Source organism: Galeopterus variegatus, unplaced genomic scaffold (assembly GCF_000696425.1).
Source record: "Galeopterus variegatus unplaced genomic scaffold, G_variegatus-3.0.2 Scaffold212, whole genome shotgun sequence".
In the NCBI taxonomy this organism is placed as follows: Eukaryota; Metazoa; Chordata; class Mammalia; order Dermoptera; family Cynocephalidae; genus Galeopterus; species Galeopterus variegatus.
In genome coordinates this window covers 385,385-403,310 of record NW_007726323.1, presented here as the reverse complement: position 1 = coordinate 403,310, position 17,926 = coordinate 385,385, and the positions used below count along the sequence as shown (strand labels likewise).

General features: G+C 50.8%; 1 protein-coding gene across 1 annotated transcript in view; it reads left to right on the top strand.

Annotated features, from left to right (window-relative positions):
• Window positions 1-11,594, top strand: part of CDX1 (caudal type homeobox 1) — a 23,914-nt gene extending 12,320 nt beyond the window's left edge. The window contains exons 2-3 of the mRNA XM_008565901.1: window positions 10,791-10,819; window positions 11,388-11,594. Of these exons, the coding sequence (XP_008564123.1) occupies window positions 10,791-10,819; window positions 11,388-11,594 (236 nt within the window). The remainder of the gene's footprint in view (window positions 1-10,790; window positions 10,820-11,387) is intronic.
• Window positions 11,595-17,926: the final 6,332 nt, after the last annotated feature.

The following is a 17,926-nucleotide window of genomic DNA, read 5'->3' as shown; positions in this document are numbered from 1 at the left end:
CTTCACCTTCAGCCTCTCTCTGTTGCCCCAGCTGTCTTCTAAACCACTGATAGATTTACCTTCTTAAGGCACATCTCCTGCTCAAGAGCATTCCATGGCTCCCCACTGCCATTGAATTGCCATTTTATTGCTATAAAATCTGTCCCCATTTCTATGGCATTCAGAGCCCCCTTGAGAACTGGCTCCAACCCTCTATTGAAGCTACTCTCTCCACAGTTAAAGAGCCAGGGCTTGAGAGTTTCAGATCTGGGATTGCATTTCTGTTAGAAGCTGTACAGCCTCAGGCAGGTTAACTTGAATCATTTCTCTGAGCCTGGGTTTCTTTCATGGTAAAGTTAAGATACTAATAGGATTGCACCTTGAAGCGATGGTGCCTGCAAAGCACAGCCCTGCACCTGGCACACAGTAGGTGCTCACCTCTGCCAGTCCTTGGCAGATGCACGCAAGCACATACCTCACACTCCCTGCCTTTCCAGCCTGGTCCCTCAAACTGCCCTCCCTTTCCTCTTCTGCATCTTCACTAGTTCAAATGCTGCTCCTTCTCCAAGGCTACCTCCTCTAGGAAGCCCTTCTTGCTTCCCTCCCCTCCAAGCACTGTATTGGGCCCTGGTTTTAACAACAATTACCATTGCCCCTCTACTTTTATTGTCTTGTTTTATTCCTGCTATCTTCCCTCTGTAATCCCCTCAAGGACCAGTCCTAATCAATCCCATCCTCACTCTACCTTGCACATAGTAGGAGCTCATGATAAAGCTAATAACTGGCATTGGCCAAGTTCTTATCATGCGCCTTACCCTGAGAGGTGTAAGGATCTATTATTAGATTCATTTTACAGTTACAGCTAATGAGGCTCAGAGTGAGTAAGGTGGCCTGTCCAAGCTCACACATCTAGGATGTGGCAGCACAGTGTCAGACCCAGAGTCTACAGCCCAACAAGCATCTGCCAAATAAAGCAACACACTTGGGAACCAGAACCCAAGACCCCCTCCCTGATGTGCATCCAGCCTAGGTGGGAAAAAAGGGGGCAAATCAGGGGATGAGCTAGAAGAGGCTGGGGGCAGGGGGCAGGGCACAGCAGGGGCCAGGCTGTTTAAAACTGGTTTTCACGGCAGAAGCTACATTTGACACCTCATCTCTCAGATGTAGCTGGGAAGGGGAATGACCCAGTTAGAAGGTGGCAGAAGGCTTTTTTTGGTTGGGTGTTTCTCCCCCTCCCCGCTTTGGCAGATATTGCTGCTTAGAGCTTAGGGAATCATTCTGAAAGTCCAAAATGGCTTTGTGAGGAGCAGGAACTGGCTTGTCAGTAGGAAGTTATCTTAATGGGCTGGTCTCTCAGGTTTCTGTCTTGGAGCTCCTGTGATTTGGAAACAACATCTACATCTAGAGTCAGGTGTAGATGACCCTCACCCCTCAAGCTTGTAGCCCACATAGACCCCCTTGTAACAACAGAGAGAAGGAGCGGGTATTAGTGAAAGCTAAGGTTGCCACTGTAAGCTCAACATCTCAAATGACTTCCATTGCTTTTGAAATTAAATTCAAATGCCTCTGCTGGAGGCTCTGCTGGCCTCTCCAGTCTCATCTTGTGTCTCTCTCATTCATTCATTCAGTCAGGCAGTAATATCCTCTGAGTGTCTCTTCTGTGCCAAACATGTTTCTAGCCTTGGAGATTATGGCCTGAACAGAGCAGGCGGGACCCACCCTCAGGGAGCTGGCATTCTCTGCCCTTCATTCTGCCCTCCCTGCCCGAGGGCCTTTGCACATGCTCTTCTCCCTTTCTGGAATATTCTTCCCCATTCATGACATAGAAGCGTCCTTTTCAACCTTCAGGTCTTGGCTTAAAGGTCACCTCCTCCAGGAGGCCTCGCCTAACTAAGTCAAGTAAGTTTCTCCTGCCCCACCTCCTTCTTAGTCTAGTTCTCAGCTCCTTGCTGCTCTCCTTCATTCTGCTAATCACAATTTGTAATTAGCCTGTTGTTTTTCATCTGCCCCCCTCAGGAAAGAGGGACTATTTGCTAAATAAGTACTGAGCATCCATCATAGTAATAATAATATGAGTTAGTATCTATTGCACCCTCAACATTTTTCAAATGCAGGATTTCTGATCCCAGATAAGCACATCTCTCCATTAGATTAGCAGTGTGGACTAAGGCTGTGGGAGCAGTGGGGATGGACAGAAGGATGTGCTTTGGAGATTGAGCCAACCAGCTGATGGATTAGATGTGGGCAGCAGGGGAGTCAGGACTCAGAGATGTCACCTAGGCTTTGGACTGTTGGCCGGGGGATGGGAGTGCTGTTTGCTGAGATAAGGAAGATGGGGAAGTAGCAGGTACTTTATGTGTTCGATAGGGATTCATTCAGTACTCACTGTGTGTTAGGCATGTGGTAGGCACTGGGTGAGCAAAACAGCATGGTCCCTGCCCTCACCGAGTATTCAAGGACCCAAGGTTTGAGGGGAGGGTATTTACCAAGATCAAACAGCCAGCTAGGGGTAGAAAAGGAATCAAGAGCCTCTCCCTGCACCTCTGCTCTGAATATGAGGCTTCAAAATCCACGCCTGCAGAGTACTCACTGGGACTTCACCTCCAGACTAGAGGAAGATGGCCAGGTGGGGCAGTGGCTAGAAACTCCACCAGGAACAGCTCAGGAGGCCTCAAGTTGTTCAGCCTGGGAGAGGACTTGGAGGGATGGAACTTCTGTTTGCAAGTCTTAGAAGGGCTGTCCTGGGCTGAGTGTGCCCTTTATTTTTGATGCCCCTGTGGAAAAACTTAGGAAGAACATAAATGCGTGGTGCATGCAGGAACAGGCTGCTTTGCAGACAGTACAAACACAGTCTGGGTGGGTGTGCTCTACAGTGTCACCCTTGGTTAGCATTTGATCTACCAGTGTTGTTTGATAGAACTTTCTGCCATGATGGCAATGCCCTATATCTGTGCTGTCCAGTAGGCTAGCCACTAGCAGCCGCATGTGACTATCGAGCACTTGGAAATATGGCTAGTGCAACTAAGAAATGGAATTTTACCTCTTATTGAATTAATCTCCATTTTAGTAACCACATGTGGCTAGTGGTTGTCATATTCAACAGCTCAGGAGAATCCCTCTCAAGAGTTCCTAGAATGGCAGTCCATTCTGGATGGGCTGCCTGTTCTCCCATTGAGGAATCTCTCCTGCCTCTTTTTGGCTCCTTTGTCTATGCAGTATCATCATCATCATTGTCATCACAGCCAGCTTTTACTAATAATTACTTTGTTAAATAGGTGATCACATTTGGTCTTCATAACTACCATATAAAGGAAGCATTCACATCTTCATTTACAGATAAATAAATTGGGATTTAAAGAGGCCCAGAGACTTGCCCGGGGACACACCACTGGCATGTGGCCAGGCTATCTGACTCTCAAGTCCCTCCCTCTTTCCTGCCTCCCCAAACCAGGGCAGATTGTGGGCCTTGATGAAGAAGATAGGACAGCAGGTGATTCACAGGTGGCCTGGGAGGAGTCGGATACAATGATGGCTGAGAACTGAAGCTGGAAAGGAGGCAACAGTGAGGAGGAGAAGCTTGGCTAAGGCTGCAGGGCTCCTCCAAGTGTCTGGCCTAGCCATCTTTCCCACACCTCCACTGCCATGCCAGCCTCATCCCTGCTCCAGGGCTTGAGTGAGGAACCATGATATAGCATCCCGGGACTGCCAAATCAGCCAGCACAAGGACCCAGTGATGGGCTGGGCAGAAAACTGCACAGTCCCAGGCAGGGCATCCGTCCATCTTGGAACTGGTGAGGTCAGGGCTGCCACAGAGGAGGTCCTACCTCCCTGGTGGTACAGATGCAAAAACAAGCCCAAATTGGAGATCACATGTCCAGCTGGTGGCCTGGACAATCTACTTACTCCCAGGCGAGAGTTCTTTGCCCTGTGGCTCCCCATCAGGTGACGTTCCTCCCTTTCCCAAGGGATCCCTCCAACATCCATTTCTGCTAATAGCTCCGTTCTCCGTTTTGCTTCCATAGCTCTTTGCTCTTTACAGACTGCTTTCACATCCATTCTATTCCCCAGGCAGGGGGAAGGAAAGCCCAGAGAAGTTCAGTCATTTATCAGGTCCTGCTACTAAGGCTGGCCAGGCTGCATAGCACTGCAGGTCTCTGCTTCCAAGTGAGGTCTGGAAACTCACCCCTTATACGTGGCTTTCCCAAACCTCAGTGAGTGTAAAGCTGCTAAGATTAGGCCCCTCACCACAAGCGCCACCTGTCACCTCTGCAGCCTTCTTACATGTGTTATCTGGGGTGAGGATATGGGTCCTCCTGAACCCCTCTGTCTTTCCCACCCTTCCCTTCATGCAATGGATCTGCAGCTATCCACAGCAAGTGACCTGACAACCTCTCTGCACTTGTTTCCTTGTTTGGGAAAAAGGAGAACTCTGCAGTAGGATTCTATGGCCACCCTGTTCCCCCCTTCCCTAAGCTCCCTCTCACCAAAAATCACATGCTCTTCACTTTGTCATCCCAAGACTGGGCTCCCCATCTACTCCCACTCCACCCACATGGGCCTGAGAGGAACTTGGCTGAAGGATGTGCGGGGCATGTGCTCCCTGTGGGTGTTGTCTGTGGCAGCAGAGAATGCTGGTCCTTAAAGGAGGCCTCAGAGCTGCATGGAACTTCAGAGTGTAGAGGGCCCTCAGAGCTGACACCCCAGCCTTCTTCTGGTGCACAGGAGAAACTGAGGCCCAGAGAGAAGATGGGGTTTATTCAAGGCCACACAGTTGGCACAGAACTGGGACCAGGATCTACTGACTCCAGCTGGAGGTTCAGAATCCCCAGGGGGTTTGTTAAAGAAGGCAAGGAGATAGGGATGCAGTAGACCTGGGTGGAGCCTGGGAATATGTATTTTTAATAAGCCCCTCTATATGCGTGCGTGAATGCATGTGTGCGTGTGTGTGTTGGGGAGGTGGGATTTTGATACAGCCAGTTGGGGCTGGAACACCCAGGAGGGGTCACGGATCATAGAAGGTTCAGGGCTGGATTTGTGGTCCAGGCCCTGAGGGCCAGAGCTGTTCATCCCCCAGAGCTGCAAACCCAGCAGGAAGAGGGCAAAGGAAGTGCAGACCCAGAGGCCATTTGATTTTCTTGGAGCCACTCACCCCATCCTGGAGCAGAGGCCACAGTGTATCCCTTGCCTGGCCCAGGCTGGATGGGGAGGCCACCATGGCTCCTGCCCCCATCCTCCAGCAGGGCAGACCCAGCGTCTAGACTCTCAGACTGGGAAATCAGTCTTAGAGCTCTTTCAGCAACAATAACAAACACAATCAGAGAATCAACAAACATTGGAAGCTTCATGTTTCCAAGATGGAAGGAACCTCATAAATAAATGGTCTCATCCAACGTACTGCCAATGGCACAGATCCATTTCTGGGCATTCCTGCCAGATGATCATCCCACCGCTATTGGAAATGAGTAAGATCTTCCCTTTCCTGTGCACCTACTACATGCCAGGTACGGTGCTAGGTATCGTCCACCCATGCCAAGTGATCCCCTGTGCCCCTCAGGGTTGGAGATAACTACAGGAGACCTTTGACCATGTGATAGGTTCTAGTGCTATTTCTGAGGCCAGAGAGACCTGGTTTTGAATCCTACCTGCTTTGTATGTGGATGTCTCTGAGCCTCAGTTTTCTGATCTGTAAAATAGGGATAACAGTTGTGCAACCCCATTGGTTGTTGAGAGATGCATACAAAATGCCTGACACATGGACATATTGGCTATTATTAAAATTATAATTATCCCCATTTTACAGATACAGAAAATGAAGTTCAGAGAGGTGAGGAGACTGTCCTAGGTCACCCATTCAGTGAGAAGCTGTACTATCCAACCCAGAGGTTTGCTTGTCCAAACAACCACATGTCAGAGTCACCTGGAGAGCTATTCAAGCACCAAATCCCTGAGCCCCATTTCAGTCCCACCAAATTTTAATTTCTGGGGCCAGAATCTGTGCTTTGAAAAAGCTCCCCAGGCAGTTCTCAGGCTGCTGGTCAGGCATTTGGAACCATTAGCCTGTAGCTTCCCAGGACCTCTACTGGCATGCTTTAGGGGATGGGGAGTTTGCTACCTCTCATGGCAGCCTGAGCACATAGATGCACCGTTTTGTGCATCCTAAAGTGAGAGCAGAGATAAAGCTTCTCATTTGGTGAGTTATCTGAGGCTCTTCCCTCCTGTGCTCACCCATGAAGAGCTGGGGGTGGGCTCCCCACCCTTCCTCCCCCCAACTCCTGATGGCATCTGGCCCAGAGTGTTAGTCATTAGGTGGCTGGGAATGACTGGCCCCTCATCAGACACCTGTTATAGAAGCCTGGACTTCCCCCTTAACCCCAGTGTCCCAGGGGCCAGTAAATCATTCATCTCGGGCCCTCTCCCTGCCCCGTCGCTCTCACGCACCTCACTGCCCCCTCCTTCCTGGGCTCCAGAGGTGGCACGGGTGCTCAGAGAAGGGGGAAGGATGGCTTGGCACAGTCAGGAGTTCTGGCCCAGAGCTGGGACTGGAACCCAGGGCTCCTGACCATCACTAAAAACACAAATTCGCATCCATAGGTGGTAAAAATTTAAACATCCTAAGGTCTTCCTCCTACCTGTGGCTTTCCAGTCTCCAGTTCCCCTCTCCAGAGACAGCCCCTATTATTGGTTTCTTGTATATTCTTTCAGAAAGAACTATATGGGTGCACAAACATGTATGAATGTGTCTCCCTGTTTTTACACAAAGACAGTGATATACTATTTACACCATTCTATGCCTTGCTGCTTTTTCCCCACATATCTTAGAAATTGCTACATGTTGGTACATATAGAATTTTATAATTTTCTTTCTTCTTTTTTTTTTTTTGTAGCAGCTGGCCAGTATGGGGATCTGGTGTTACCAGCACCACATTCTAATCAAGCAAACTAACCAGCCAGCACTATTATTTCTTTTTAATGACTTCTCCTCTCCATGGATGTACTTTCTTCTTTAGCCAGTTCCCTACCTGCAGACATGTACGTTGTTTTTAGTCTCGTGCAATTATAAACAGATCCAGCCTTGGGAAGTTCTCTGTGGGATCAACTCCTGGAAGTGGGATTGACTCCTGGAAGGGGGATTCATGGGTCAAAGGGTAAGGGCATGTTTGATGAGGCTGGATATCACCAAGTGGGGCTCTGAGGAGGATGCTTCAGTTCTCACTCCCTGGACAGCGCGTGGGATTCTCTCATTTCTGAGCCACGCGGTGTGATAGCAAACATTTTGTTCTTTGGCAGAGCTGTTTTCTTAGCGATAAAATCGTGTGCTTCAAGCAGCTCCACCAGATAGAAACTGGCCAATGGGTTCCTCAGCCCACCAGCCCCCCTCCAGAGCCCTGAGAAGGGTGCCAAGGCCTGAGGGCCAGGTCTTCACAGCAGCCTCGCCAGGACACAGGGCAGAGAGGAGTAATTGTGCAGCTAAAGCCCTATCTTTGTTTAGTCCCACCCTCACCCCCACTTTGGGAAGAGCCAGGCTGGAGGTCAGGACACCTGAATCCTGGTTCATAACACCAGCAGGCAGGACAGCCCTCAGCATGTGCTTCTTTCTGAGCCCCAGTCCCGCCATCTGTGAAATGGCTGTAATGGATTCCTGCTTACTCAGGAAGGGCGGGAGAGCTGGGTGCCTGAGGGAAAGGCTGAGGTCTGGATGGGCTGGAGCCTCATCCCTGCCTCAGGTTCATCTTCCTCCTAGGGCTTCGCATGAGTCCTCTGAGTGCCTTGCAGGCCCCCAGCCCATGGGCCTTCCCATCCCAGCCCCAGGCCAGGACTCTTAGAGGCTGGGGTTTTCTCAGAGATGCAGGGGTGGTCTGCTGTTTAAGCTGCTGTCGCCGGTGTTTGGGGGCTCCATGGTGGGCTTAGTGGGCCCTGAACATGGGGGGGGTGAGAGTTGTGCATGGGGGGAGGGGGCAGCAAGAGCTCTAGACTAGGAGACACAGCCTTGGGCAGGTCCCTGCCTGTCGGGGCTTCCAGTGACCCTTGCTACACAGGGAGTTTGGACTAGAAGGATGCACCAGATCTCTTATTTGGACCTCCTGCTGCCACATAACCATCGTAAACCTTGGTCTCTTCATCTGTAATGTGGGAGGAGACCAAACTCCCATGAATGACCCCTTCTGGCTTTAGCCTGCTGAGCCCTGTGGGGCTGTGGATTCAGAGCTATGCTGGGTTTTGATGGTGGTGGCATGAGGCGGAACTGTTTTTGAGATGCTGTTGAATTTTCTAGGCCAAGGAGGGGCCCCATCTGGAGCCAAGGCCTCAGCAGCCACTCCCTTGGCTATTTTCCGGGGCCAGGCCTGGCCGATGGCCGAGGCTGTCCCGTGCTACATCGGGCAGCAGACTAAGGTCAGGCGATGTAAAAGCATCCGGTGCGGTCCCGCTGTTCTGGCAGGAAACCCAGAGAGAAGCTGCCCAGGAACATCTGCTGTCTCCCGTTTTCACAAAACCATTTGGCTCATGGGGAGACCAGTGGCTGTCCTGCCAAGCTGCGTGGGCTCGCTGGAGGGGTAGGGGCCTGAGGGGGAGGTAGTGAACGCAGGGGTGCTGAGGGACAGTCAGGGCCAGGGCTGCAGAGAGGTGAAGGGTGGGCTGTTGTGAGGTGGGAGGGGGTCGGTCATTATTCCAAGACCTGCCGTGTCCTGGTGGGATGCATGTAGGCTTTCATGTGCCTCCTATTTATTGCTACATGCTCAGCTCCTTACAAAGGGAACTGGTGTTTAGCCAAGCCCCACACCAGCCCAGGCCAAGCATGACTCTTAATATTCTCTCCAGACAGACCTAGAGAGACCTGACATTAACCCCAGATGGTCCTGGGATCCAGCTCCTGGCCCCAGACTGAGCCCCATATGGAAGCCAAGCCACCGCCTCCTCTCTCTTGGTTACTGCAGGTCTCCTTAGCTCCCCCTTCCTCTTGCCAATCTGTTCTCCACACAGCAGCCAGAGCAGTATTCAGACCTCGTGTCTCCTCTGCTCAGAACCCTGCAATGGCTGCCATCCCAGACAGAGTGAAACCCAGAGTCCAACCCCTTGCCTCCTGTCCTACCCCCCCACCTCCGCCCTCATGCTCGCTGAAGCCCAGCACGCCCCCAGCTTCCTCACTGTGCCTCAGATGCATCAGATGCATCAAACAGCAGACCTGCTCCCACCTCAGGGCCTGTGCACTTGCCGTTCTCTCTGCCTGGAACCTTCTTCCCCAGATATCTGTAGTACTCTTCCCCTCACTTCCTTTAGATCTTTGCTGAAACTTGCTTTTTCAGTAAGGCCTCCATGGGCTGCCCCATTTAAAATCATAACCCACACCCTCCCTAAATTCTCAATCCTCTTTCCTTGCTTTCTTTTCCTCTGAAATACTTTTCAATTAGCATATCAAATATTTCCCATATTTATTTTCTTTTTGCCTGTCTCCCTCCCCTAGTACCTAAGCTTCACAAGGGCAGGGATTTTTTTTTTTATTTTAATTTTGCTGACTGTTGTACCCTAGTGCTTGGCTCAGAGCAGGAGCTCAGCACTCAGTAAGTGCACAAGGGTACTTCAAAGAGTTCGTGGAAAGATTCGTATTGTCTCTTTTTTTTTTTTTTTTTTTTTGGTGTCTTTTTCGTGACCAGTAAGGGGATCGCAACCCTTGGTGTGGTGTTGCCCACACCGCACTCAACCAGTGAGCGCACCGGCCATTCCTATATAGGATCCGAACCCGCGGCAGGAGCGTCGCTGCGCTCCCAGCGCCGCACTCTCCCGAGTGCGCCACGGGGTCGGCCCCGTATTGTCTCTTAATTCTATTTCTCCATGAACTTTTTGAAGTGCCCTCGTATGTGGGAAGAGCTGAGTTGCTCCTGCCCAGCATCTGGGCACAAGAAGGAGTGTGGATGGCTTGGGCAGCCCCGACCCGTGGTGTATCCCCAGCTCAGGGCTTTTTGAGGTACCTAGAAGGTCTTGGGTCTGCCAGCAGCCCAGTCCTTCCTGTCTGACTTTGGGGTCAGCCCCAGGCATTCAGCAGGATCTGGGGAGCCCATGCCCAGGGTACTTCCTGAATCTTTCTGCTTCCACCTCTACCTGAAGTGGCTCTTCCCTGTTCTCTTCTCATGCACAGGAGGAAGGAGCAGCTGACATCTCACTACTCTTGCCTGTCAGGTATCCCCTCCATGTCACTGGTATTTAGACCCTGAGCTGAGGACCCCAGAATCAGAACCACCTAGGGAATTTGTTAAAAATTTAGATTCCACCCCCGGCTTTCTGATTAGCTGGTCAGGGATGCCCTGGAAGCTGTTTTTCATAAGCTCCCCCAAAATGTTTGTTGTGCAGCTGCATCTGGGAACTGCTGGTTTAAAGCTGGGGGAGTTGGTGATCAGAGTGGGGTTCTGGGTCAGGAGAAGCAGTTTGAAGCCCCAGCTCCATCAGCAGCTTGCTGCATAACCCTGAGCAGGTTGGTTCCCCTCTCTGAGCCTCAGTGTCTCCTCACTTACCTCCCAGGTTGTGAGCCTGCAAGACTGAGCTTGGGGAATGATTGTTACCGCAGGGCTGTATGTCCCTCCTCACCTCAGGGTCCTCCTGCAGAGAGCCTGGGTTGCTCTTCCTCCTGGGGGCCCTGCCTGGACCTTTTGCAGCTTCCCACTCCCCACTCACCTTCCCTCCTGGCCCCTTCTGCTTCTCAGGTAAGACCCGGACCAAGGACAAGTACCGTGTGGTCTACACTGACCACCAGCGCCTGGAGCTAGAGAAGGAGTTCCATTACAGCCGTTATATCACCATCCGGCGGAAATCAGAACTGGCCGCCAATCTGGGGCTCACTGAACGGCAGGTGTGTGGGTCTCCCCACCTCAGCCATGGGAGCAGTGTGGGGAATCTGGCCTCTAAGTTGCCGGGCAGATTATGGAACTCCATAGAGGGAACACAGAGATGTTCAGTCTCCAGGCCATGGTCACACAGCACAGCAGAAACTAAGCTGCTGCCAACTCCCCCCAGTGACACGCAATATTCTTGCCGCCCAAATAGGGAGATGAGGGGATCTGATTAGCTATAGGTGACAGCAGGCTATGATCAGTTGCTGTAGGAGGTCTAAGTGCCATTTAAATCTAGAGGAAGAAGCAGTCACAGGGAGTACAGGGAACACTTCCTGGAGGAGGGTGTTAAAGCATGGCCTTGGAAGATGGGGAGGAGGAAGGTTACAGAGAAGGGTGTCAGGGTAGGGGAGCAAGTTCTAAAGGGGGACGAAGTGTTTAGGGTCCATGAAGTCTGGGTGACTGGAGCAGGAGGGAGGCCACAAACAGCACATCAAGAAATAGGAGCTCAACTGTCATCCCTCTTTCCCTCTGGCTGTCACTGTCTCTCCCCACCGTTTGCCCCATCTCTGCTCTCCAATCCCACAGGTGAAGATCTGGTTCCAAAACCGGCGGGCAAAGGAGCGCAAAGTGAACAAGAAGAAGCAGCAGCAGCAGCCCCCACAGCCACCACCGCCAGCCCACGATGTCACCCCCACCCCAGCCGGGCCACCCCTGGGGAGCCTGTGCCCCAGCAACGCCAGCCTGCTGGGTGCCTCCTCCCCCATGCCTGTCAAGGAAGAGTTTATGCCATAGACACTGCCCAGACTTGTAGGCTAGGGGACCTAGGGCCTCAGGTGCTGGGAGTGTGGCTCCTGTGGGGCCCAGGAGGCCTGGTCCGAGTCATAGCCCCACACTGACCTTCTGGGTCACTGTGGACAAGTCACCCACTCGCCCCCCTGCATCCCCTTGGCCCATCTGTGCAGCAAGCCTGTTGGATGAGAATCTCTGCCAGCCCTTATGTTCTAGGCCTCAGGGGGTCAAGGTGTCCAGGGTGGGAGGTCTCACTCTCCTGGGGGCATTTCAAGCTCCGAGGGCTGGGTGAGCAGCTAGACAAGGTCCCATGTCCCACCTCTTCCTCCATAGGCTCAAGAGGTGGGATGGATGGACTAAGAGGCTGCTACAGGGCCAGACCGACCCTGGAGAAAGGGATGGAGCTGAGAGAAGATGGAAGAGTTGCAGACCATGACCTGAGGGTCATACCTCTTCCCGCAGCCCCACCTCCACCTGCCCCCACTGTAACATGCTTGAACTCTCCCCAGCCAGATGCTGGGCACAAAGCCATGACTGCCCCTCTGGGCTGCAGAATCATATCCCGTCACTAGCATTCTTGGTGAGGCCTCCAGATAGAGAAGGAGGCCCCTGGAGGGGAGAAGGGGGCAGAGTTCATCCTGCCAGCTTTCTGCCACCCCACCAGGCTGTCTATCAGTGCTCAGGCCCCAGGGAACACTCAGAGGATTTTCTCTGGACCAAGCAGAGCTCACAGCTGGGCAGGTGTTGTATATAGGGTAGAATCTCTTAGATGCAGTGTCAAGAATAAATTTTTTTCTCTTTTTAAAAATGTATAAAAATCATTATACACAAAATTAAAGAAAAAAGTTTTTAAGAAGTATAAATCATCCTCACCCTTCACCAACAATCGTGTATTCCCTTCCCGTTTTTGTAGTCCTACATCAAGGTCACCTTTAAATTGCATTTGAATGATCAAAACAGGACATTGTTATAGTTAGTCCATGAGACTATGTAAAAATTTGAGTTCATTTTGTAAATGAAATCATCAGACTCAATATATCAGTCTTTTGAACTTTTCTAATACTTTCAGTTCAGGTTTTTCTTTGAACAGATGACATTCATTGTGCACCTCCATGTGCCAAGCATGGCTGGGCCTGGAAGCACACAGTCCTTGCCCCGCAGAAGTTCCCAGGCCAATGGGGAAGACTGCCACATATACAGATGTAACTGATATAACAGGATCAGGGCCCATCAGCTATGCTCTGGGCATCAAGAGAGCCAGAGCATCCAGGGAATGCAGAATGGGCTCCTCGCTCATCCCAGAAGGTCTGAAAGGCTTCCTGGAGGAGGTAATGTTTGAACTGAGACCTAAAGGACTAGTGGGGCACTGGTCAGGCCAAGAAGGGAGGAATGGTTAAAAAAAAGACTATGAGCGGGCCGGCCCGGTGGTGCACTGGAGAGTGCGCCGCTTGTGAGTGCAGCGGCGCTCCCGCCCAGGGTTCGGATCCCATGTGGAGACTGGTTCCCGCTCACTGGCTGAGCGCAGTGCGGGCGCAACACCGAGGGTTGTGCGGGCGCAACACCGAGGGTTGTGCGGGCGCAACACCGAGGGTTGTGCGGGCGCAACACCGAGGGTTGCGATCCCATTACTGGTCAGTAAAAAAGACAAAAAGGAAAAAAAAAAAAAAAGAATATGAGCAATATGAACTTAAAGTATTATTTTTTAAAACTCCTGGGAGAAGGCGTTCCTCTTAACTCCCTTCCAGAGGTGGGCAGGAATCTGCTGCTTGGGGCCTTGTCTCCCCAGAGGGCTCTGGTGCCAGCTGCCTGCCCTTGTGTTTACTGTTCTGGGAGGGGGCCAGGCCATAAAAAGTGTGTGCAGCCTGCCTGCCATTGCCCTTTGCTCCTGGGGCACATGATAACAGTGCACGAGGTGGATCCCATCCTGGCACAAGCCCCTGAAGAGCTGCAGGCTCTGCCTTTCTCCTCCTACCAGTGGCCTGGGTGACACCATGGCTTCATCAGTAATAGTGGACAACTAAGGAATGGGAACCAAGTGGTACCAGAGGAAGGGACAGAGTTCCAAGAGCAGAGGGAGAAGAGAGGAGTTGGTGGGAAGGTGGCTTGCACCAACTGACTATAGTTTTCTGATCTTCAAAAACGTTAGCCATGTGACCCTGGGGTAACTGCTTCCTTTCTCTGGGCCTCCATTTCCCCATCTGTAAAGCTGAAGAGCTTGTCTACCAAATAGAAATTGCTCTGGTCAAGTAAGTTTGGGAAATCCTGCAGATTCTACTCCTCTGGGAGAGTCACAGTGGTGCATTAGTACATCAAGGCTCTGACAAGCCCCACTGTAAAGAAATCCCTTGAATTTTCTTTACGACAGCATTCCCCATATTTTGCTGCCCAGGAGGCCCCTATTAGCACCTACCAACATCCCACTGAACTCCACACACTCTGGAGTGTGGAGATGCTTGGGCTGGAGGGTCACACCTTCTCTGTGACTCGGTGTTTAGCAGCAGGTTTTGTTGTCAGATGGTGTATTAGTCCATTTCTGTTGCTTATAACAAAATACCTGGAATTGGGTAATTTGTAAGATAACAAAATTTATTGCTTACAGTTTCGGAAGCTGGGAAGTCCAAAGTCCAGGGAACACATCTCGAGAAGGTCTTCTTTGGTGGTGGCTTTACAGCAATGCAGGGGTCTCACATGGCAAAAAATAATGGAGCAGAGAGAGAGAGAGAGAGACTCACATGCTCCCCTTTTAAAGCCCCCAGAGCCACGCCCATGGCCACCATTAAACCATCAACTTAATCACCTCTTCAAGGCCCCACCTTTCAATTACCATAATAGGATTTCCCACCCTCTGATCATAAAACCTGGGGGACACAAGTCAATCCATATCATTCTGCCCCGACCCCCAAAACTTATGTCTTTCTCCCAGGTAAATTCATTCCATTCCATCCCCTAAGTCCTAATTTGTTTCAACTCAGAAGTCCAAAGTTCAAAGTCCCATCTGTGAAATCAAAACAAATTATCTACTGCCAAGATATAATGGTGGGACAAGCATAGAGTGCATGTTCCCATTCAAAAAGGAAGAAATAGACCAAAAGAAAGGGGTAACAGACCTTAAGCAAGTCTGAAACCCAGCAGGGCAGGTATTAAATATCAAAGCTGGTGAATCACGTACCTTGTCTCCATGTCTGGCATTCTCCTCAGACTGGTATGGGGGTTGGGTCCCCAAGTCTTCAGCCAGCTCCACTTCTATGGCTTTCCTGGTCTGAGGACATGCTTCAGCTCTCCCAGGCGGGCATTGCAGGTTGGTAGCTCCACAGTTCTGGATTCTCCATTGTGGTCCCTCTGTCATGGTGCTAGGCATGGTGCTGATGGGGTTTCTCTGCTGCAACTCTTATCCCACATTTCCTTTTAGCATCATTCTAGCAAAGACTCTATGTGGTAAATCTGCCCCTGCAACAGATCTCTTCCTAGGCCCCCAGGCTTTTCCATACATCCTTTGAAATTGGGGTGGAGGCTTCCAAGTTTCCATCACTCTGACATTTTGCGGCCTTGCAGATTTAACACCACATGGATACTGCCAATGCTTCTGGCTTGTATCTTCCAAAGCTGTGGGTCCAGTCACACCTGGGGCCAATTTAGCCACATCTGGAGCAGCCAAAGCAGATGGGGTGTGCAGGAAGCAGCTTTCTGATGTGGCCTTGGGCAGTGAGCCCATCGAGGGTGCCTCAGGCCTGTTTCCTGAGGCCATTCTGTTTAGTCCTAGGCCACTAGACCTGTGATGGAAGGGTTGGCCCCAGAGGCTTCTGCAATGCTTTCAGGGCCTTTCCCCCTTTCTCTTGATAATCCTGTTCTTTTGTACTAATCTTAGCAAAGGGTCACTGGGCTGCACCGTTGCATTTTTCTCCTGAAAATACTCTCTGCTTCTCTACCACATGGCCAGGCTTAAAGTTTTCCAACTTTTTGCCCTCTGCTTTCTTTTGAATTATAAATTTCTGGCTTTATGTCATGCCTTTTCCGCCATAACTCAGCATAGGCTGTTGCAAGTAGCCATGCAGCTTCGCGAATGCTTTGCCATTTAGAAATTTCTTCTGCTAGATACCCTGGGTCAGCACCTTGAAGTTCCACATTCCATAAAACTTTTGGACATGAACAGAATGCAGCCAAGTTCCTTGCCAGTTCATAGCAAGGGTGATCTTTGCCCCAGTTTCCTATAAGTCCCTTCTCATTTACATCTGAGATCTTCTCAGTATGTCATTTACAGTCCATGTTTCTATCAGCATTCTGCTCACTGCCGTTTAACAAGTCACTTAGAAATTCCAAACTTTCCCTGGTTTTCTTCTAAACTCCCGCTGGCAGCTGGGCTTTTTCTAGACTGCTCCTTCAAATTCCAGTTCCAGTTCCAAAGACACGTCTACATTTTCAAGTATTTGTTATAAGCAACACCCCACTTCTGATTTTCAGCCTCTCCTCAACACCCAGTTCCAAAGACACGTCTACATTTTCAAGTATTTGTTATAAGCAACACCCCACTTCTGATGGCCTGGGTTCCAACATGACTACTTACAAGCTGTGAGACTTCAAGAAGGTTATTTACCTACTCTGAGCCTCAGCCTCCTCATTTGTCAAATGGAAGTAAAATGCCCTAGCTGATCTTAGACTTTGAGCACAGGGCCCAGCACAGTAAGTGCTTGTGTTTTAGCCACCTGTTCACAGAGCTGTTGCATCCTAGTGTGAGATGCTGGCAGGCCTGACTGATGTTCTAGCCACTCCCATCCCCCAATGTTGAGGACAGATAGTGACTGTGAAGATCTGAGGCAGGACAAGCCTGTCCCCAGCCACAGTAAGAACTCTGCCTGGCAGGAAGTCAGTGGTCAGGCCTGGCAAGCTGGGTGAGCTGTAGCAGTTGCCCACATGGGATGTCAGGAGGTTGGATGGGGCCCTTAGATTAGGCTGACGATCACCTGTCAACTGGTGTTTGAGCTCCATGAAAAAGGAAGCTTATCTTAAGACAACTGCCATGAAGTATAATGGGCCGCCTTTTGCCTTGTGAGTTCCCAGTCACCCAAAGTGTTCCACCAAAGGTTGCTGTGTTGTAATGGCTCAGGAAAGAGACCCCTTAGATCCCATCAGACCATACCACTATCCCAGGGCTAAGAGGTATCCCATCTCTCCTCTCAGGAATGGCTAATGCTATTTTACATATAGTAATTTTATGCTCTCCCTCTGCTGGGTGGCAGGCCCTGTGTTAGTGCTGGAGAACTGGTATCCAGAAAACAAATCAGATTTGGCCTGGCCTGGCCCTCTAAGGCTCACAGCCCGATCATGGCCCCTAGAAAATCAGAATTGGGCACATCAACACTATGTATTGCACACAGTTTCAGGGAGTCCATAGATTCCTAACCCCATGCTGAGAATCTTAGTCTTGTGGAGGATCCAGTCCCACCATTGGTTGCCAAGAGATTGGTGTGGCCACAGTTCAACTCCAGGGAGGGACTCAGGGCTGGGAATGGAGTGTTCTAAGAGAGGAGGTCTCCAGCAGCTGAGAGAGAGTGTGTGTGTTTGTGTGTGTGCATGTGTGCATGCATGCACGTATGTGTGCGTAACAGGCTGTGATGGGGAGACAGGGAGGCAGGAGGACTGTGAGGCTCTGAGGAGACCAGCCTGGCTTGGGGTGGATGAGGTGCACAACCAGGGGCATGTAGATCCGGGGAGCACAGTGGCCTAGGATGGGGTGGCTTAGGAGGGCAATCCCATTGGAACCACTTTCTCTGAATCACACCAGATGGGCTAACAGTCTGGAACCTCATTTTTCACAGTCACCACTGCCTGGTATAACAAAACACATGCTCTACAAAGATAAAATCTGAACATTTAAGCAAATTAAAAAATGTTTATTTATATACATTTAAAAATATCTCTCTTATAATAAAAGGAAGTACATTTTCATCTAACACTTCCATTAAATCAGCACACATCTCCATTGGACTTCTCCATGCCTGAGCCAACTGCCTCACCCCTACTTTCCTGTGGCTCTCTGTGCCTCCCAAAGGGGCTAATGCAGCCCAGTGCAATGGGAGGGGGTGGTCCAGCAAGGTTGCCGCATCTCCAGGAAGAGATGCAGGGACATGCACGGTGGATGGGGGCCCTGCCTGGGCCTCCTTGGATTCAGGAGCCCTGGCTTCTTCCTCTCTTATGCGTGGCCCATGGCCCTCCCGGTTTTATCTCCAAAGCCTAGAGATTCACTGCTCTGTGTAATCCTGGGCACATGACTTCACTCTCTGTGACAGTTTCCTCAGGTATAAAATGGGATGCACAAACCTTTCCTCTCAGGCTGTTGG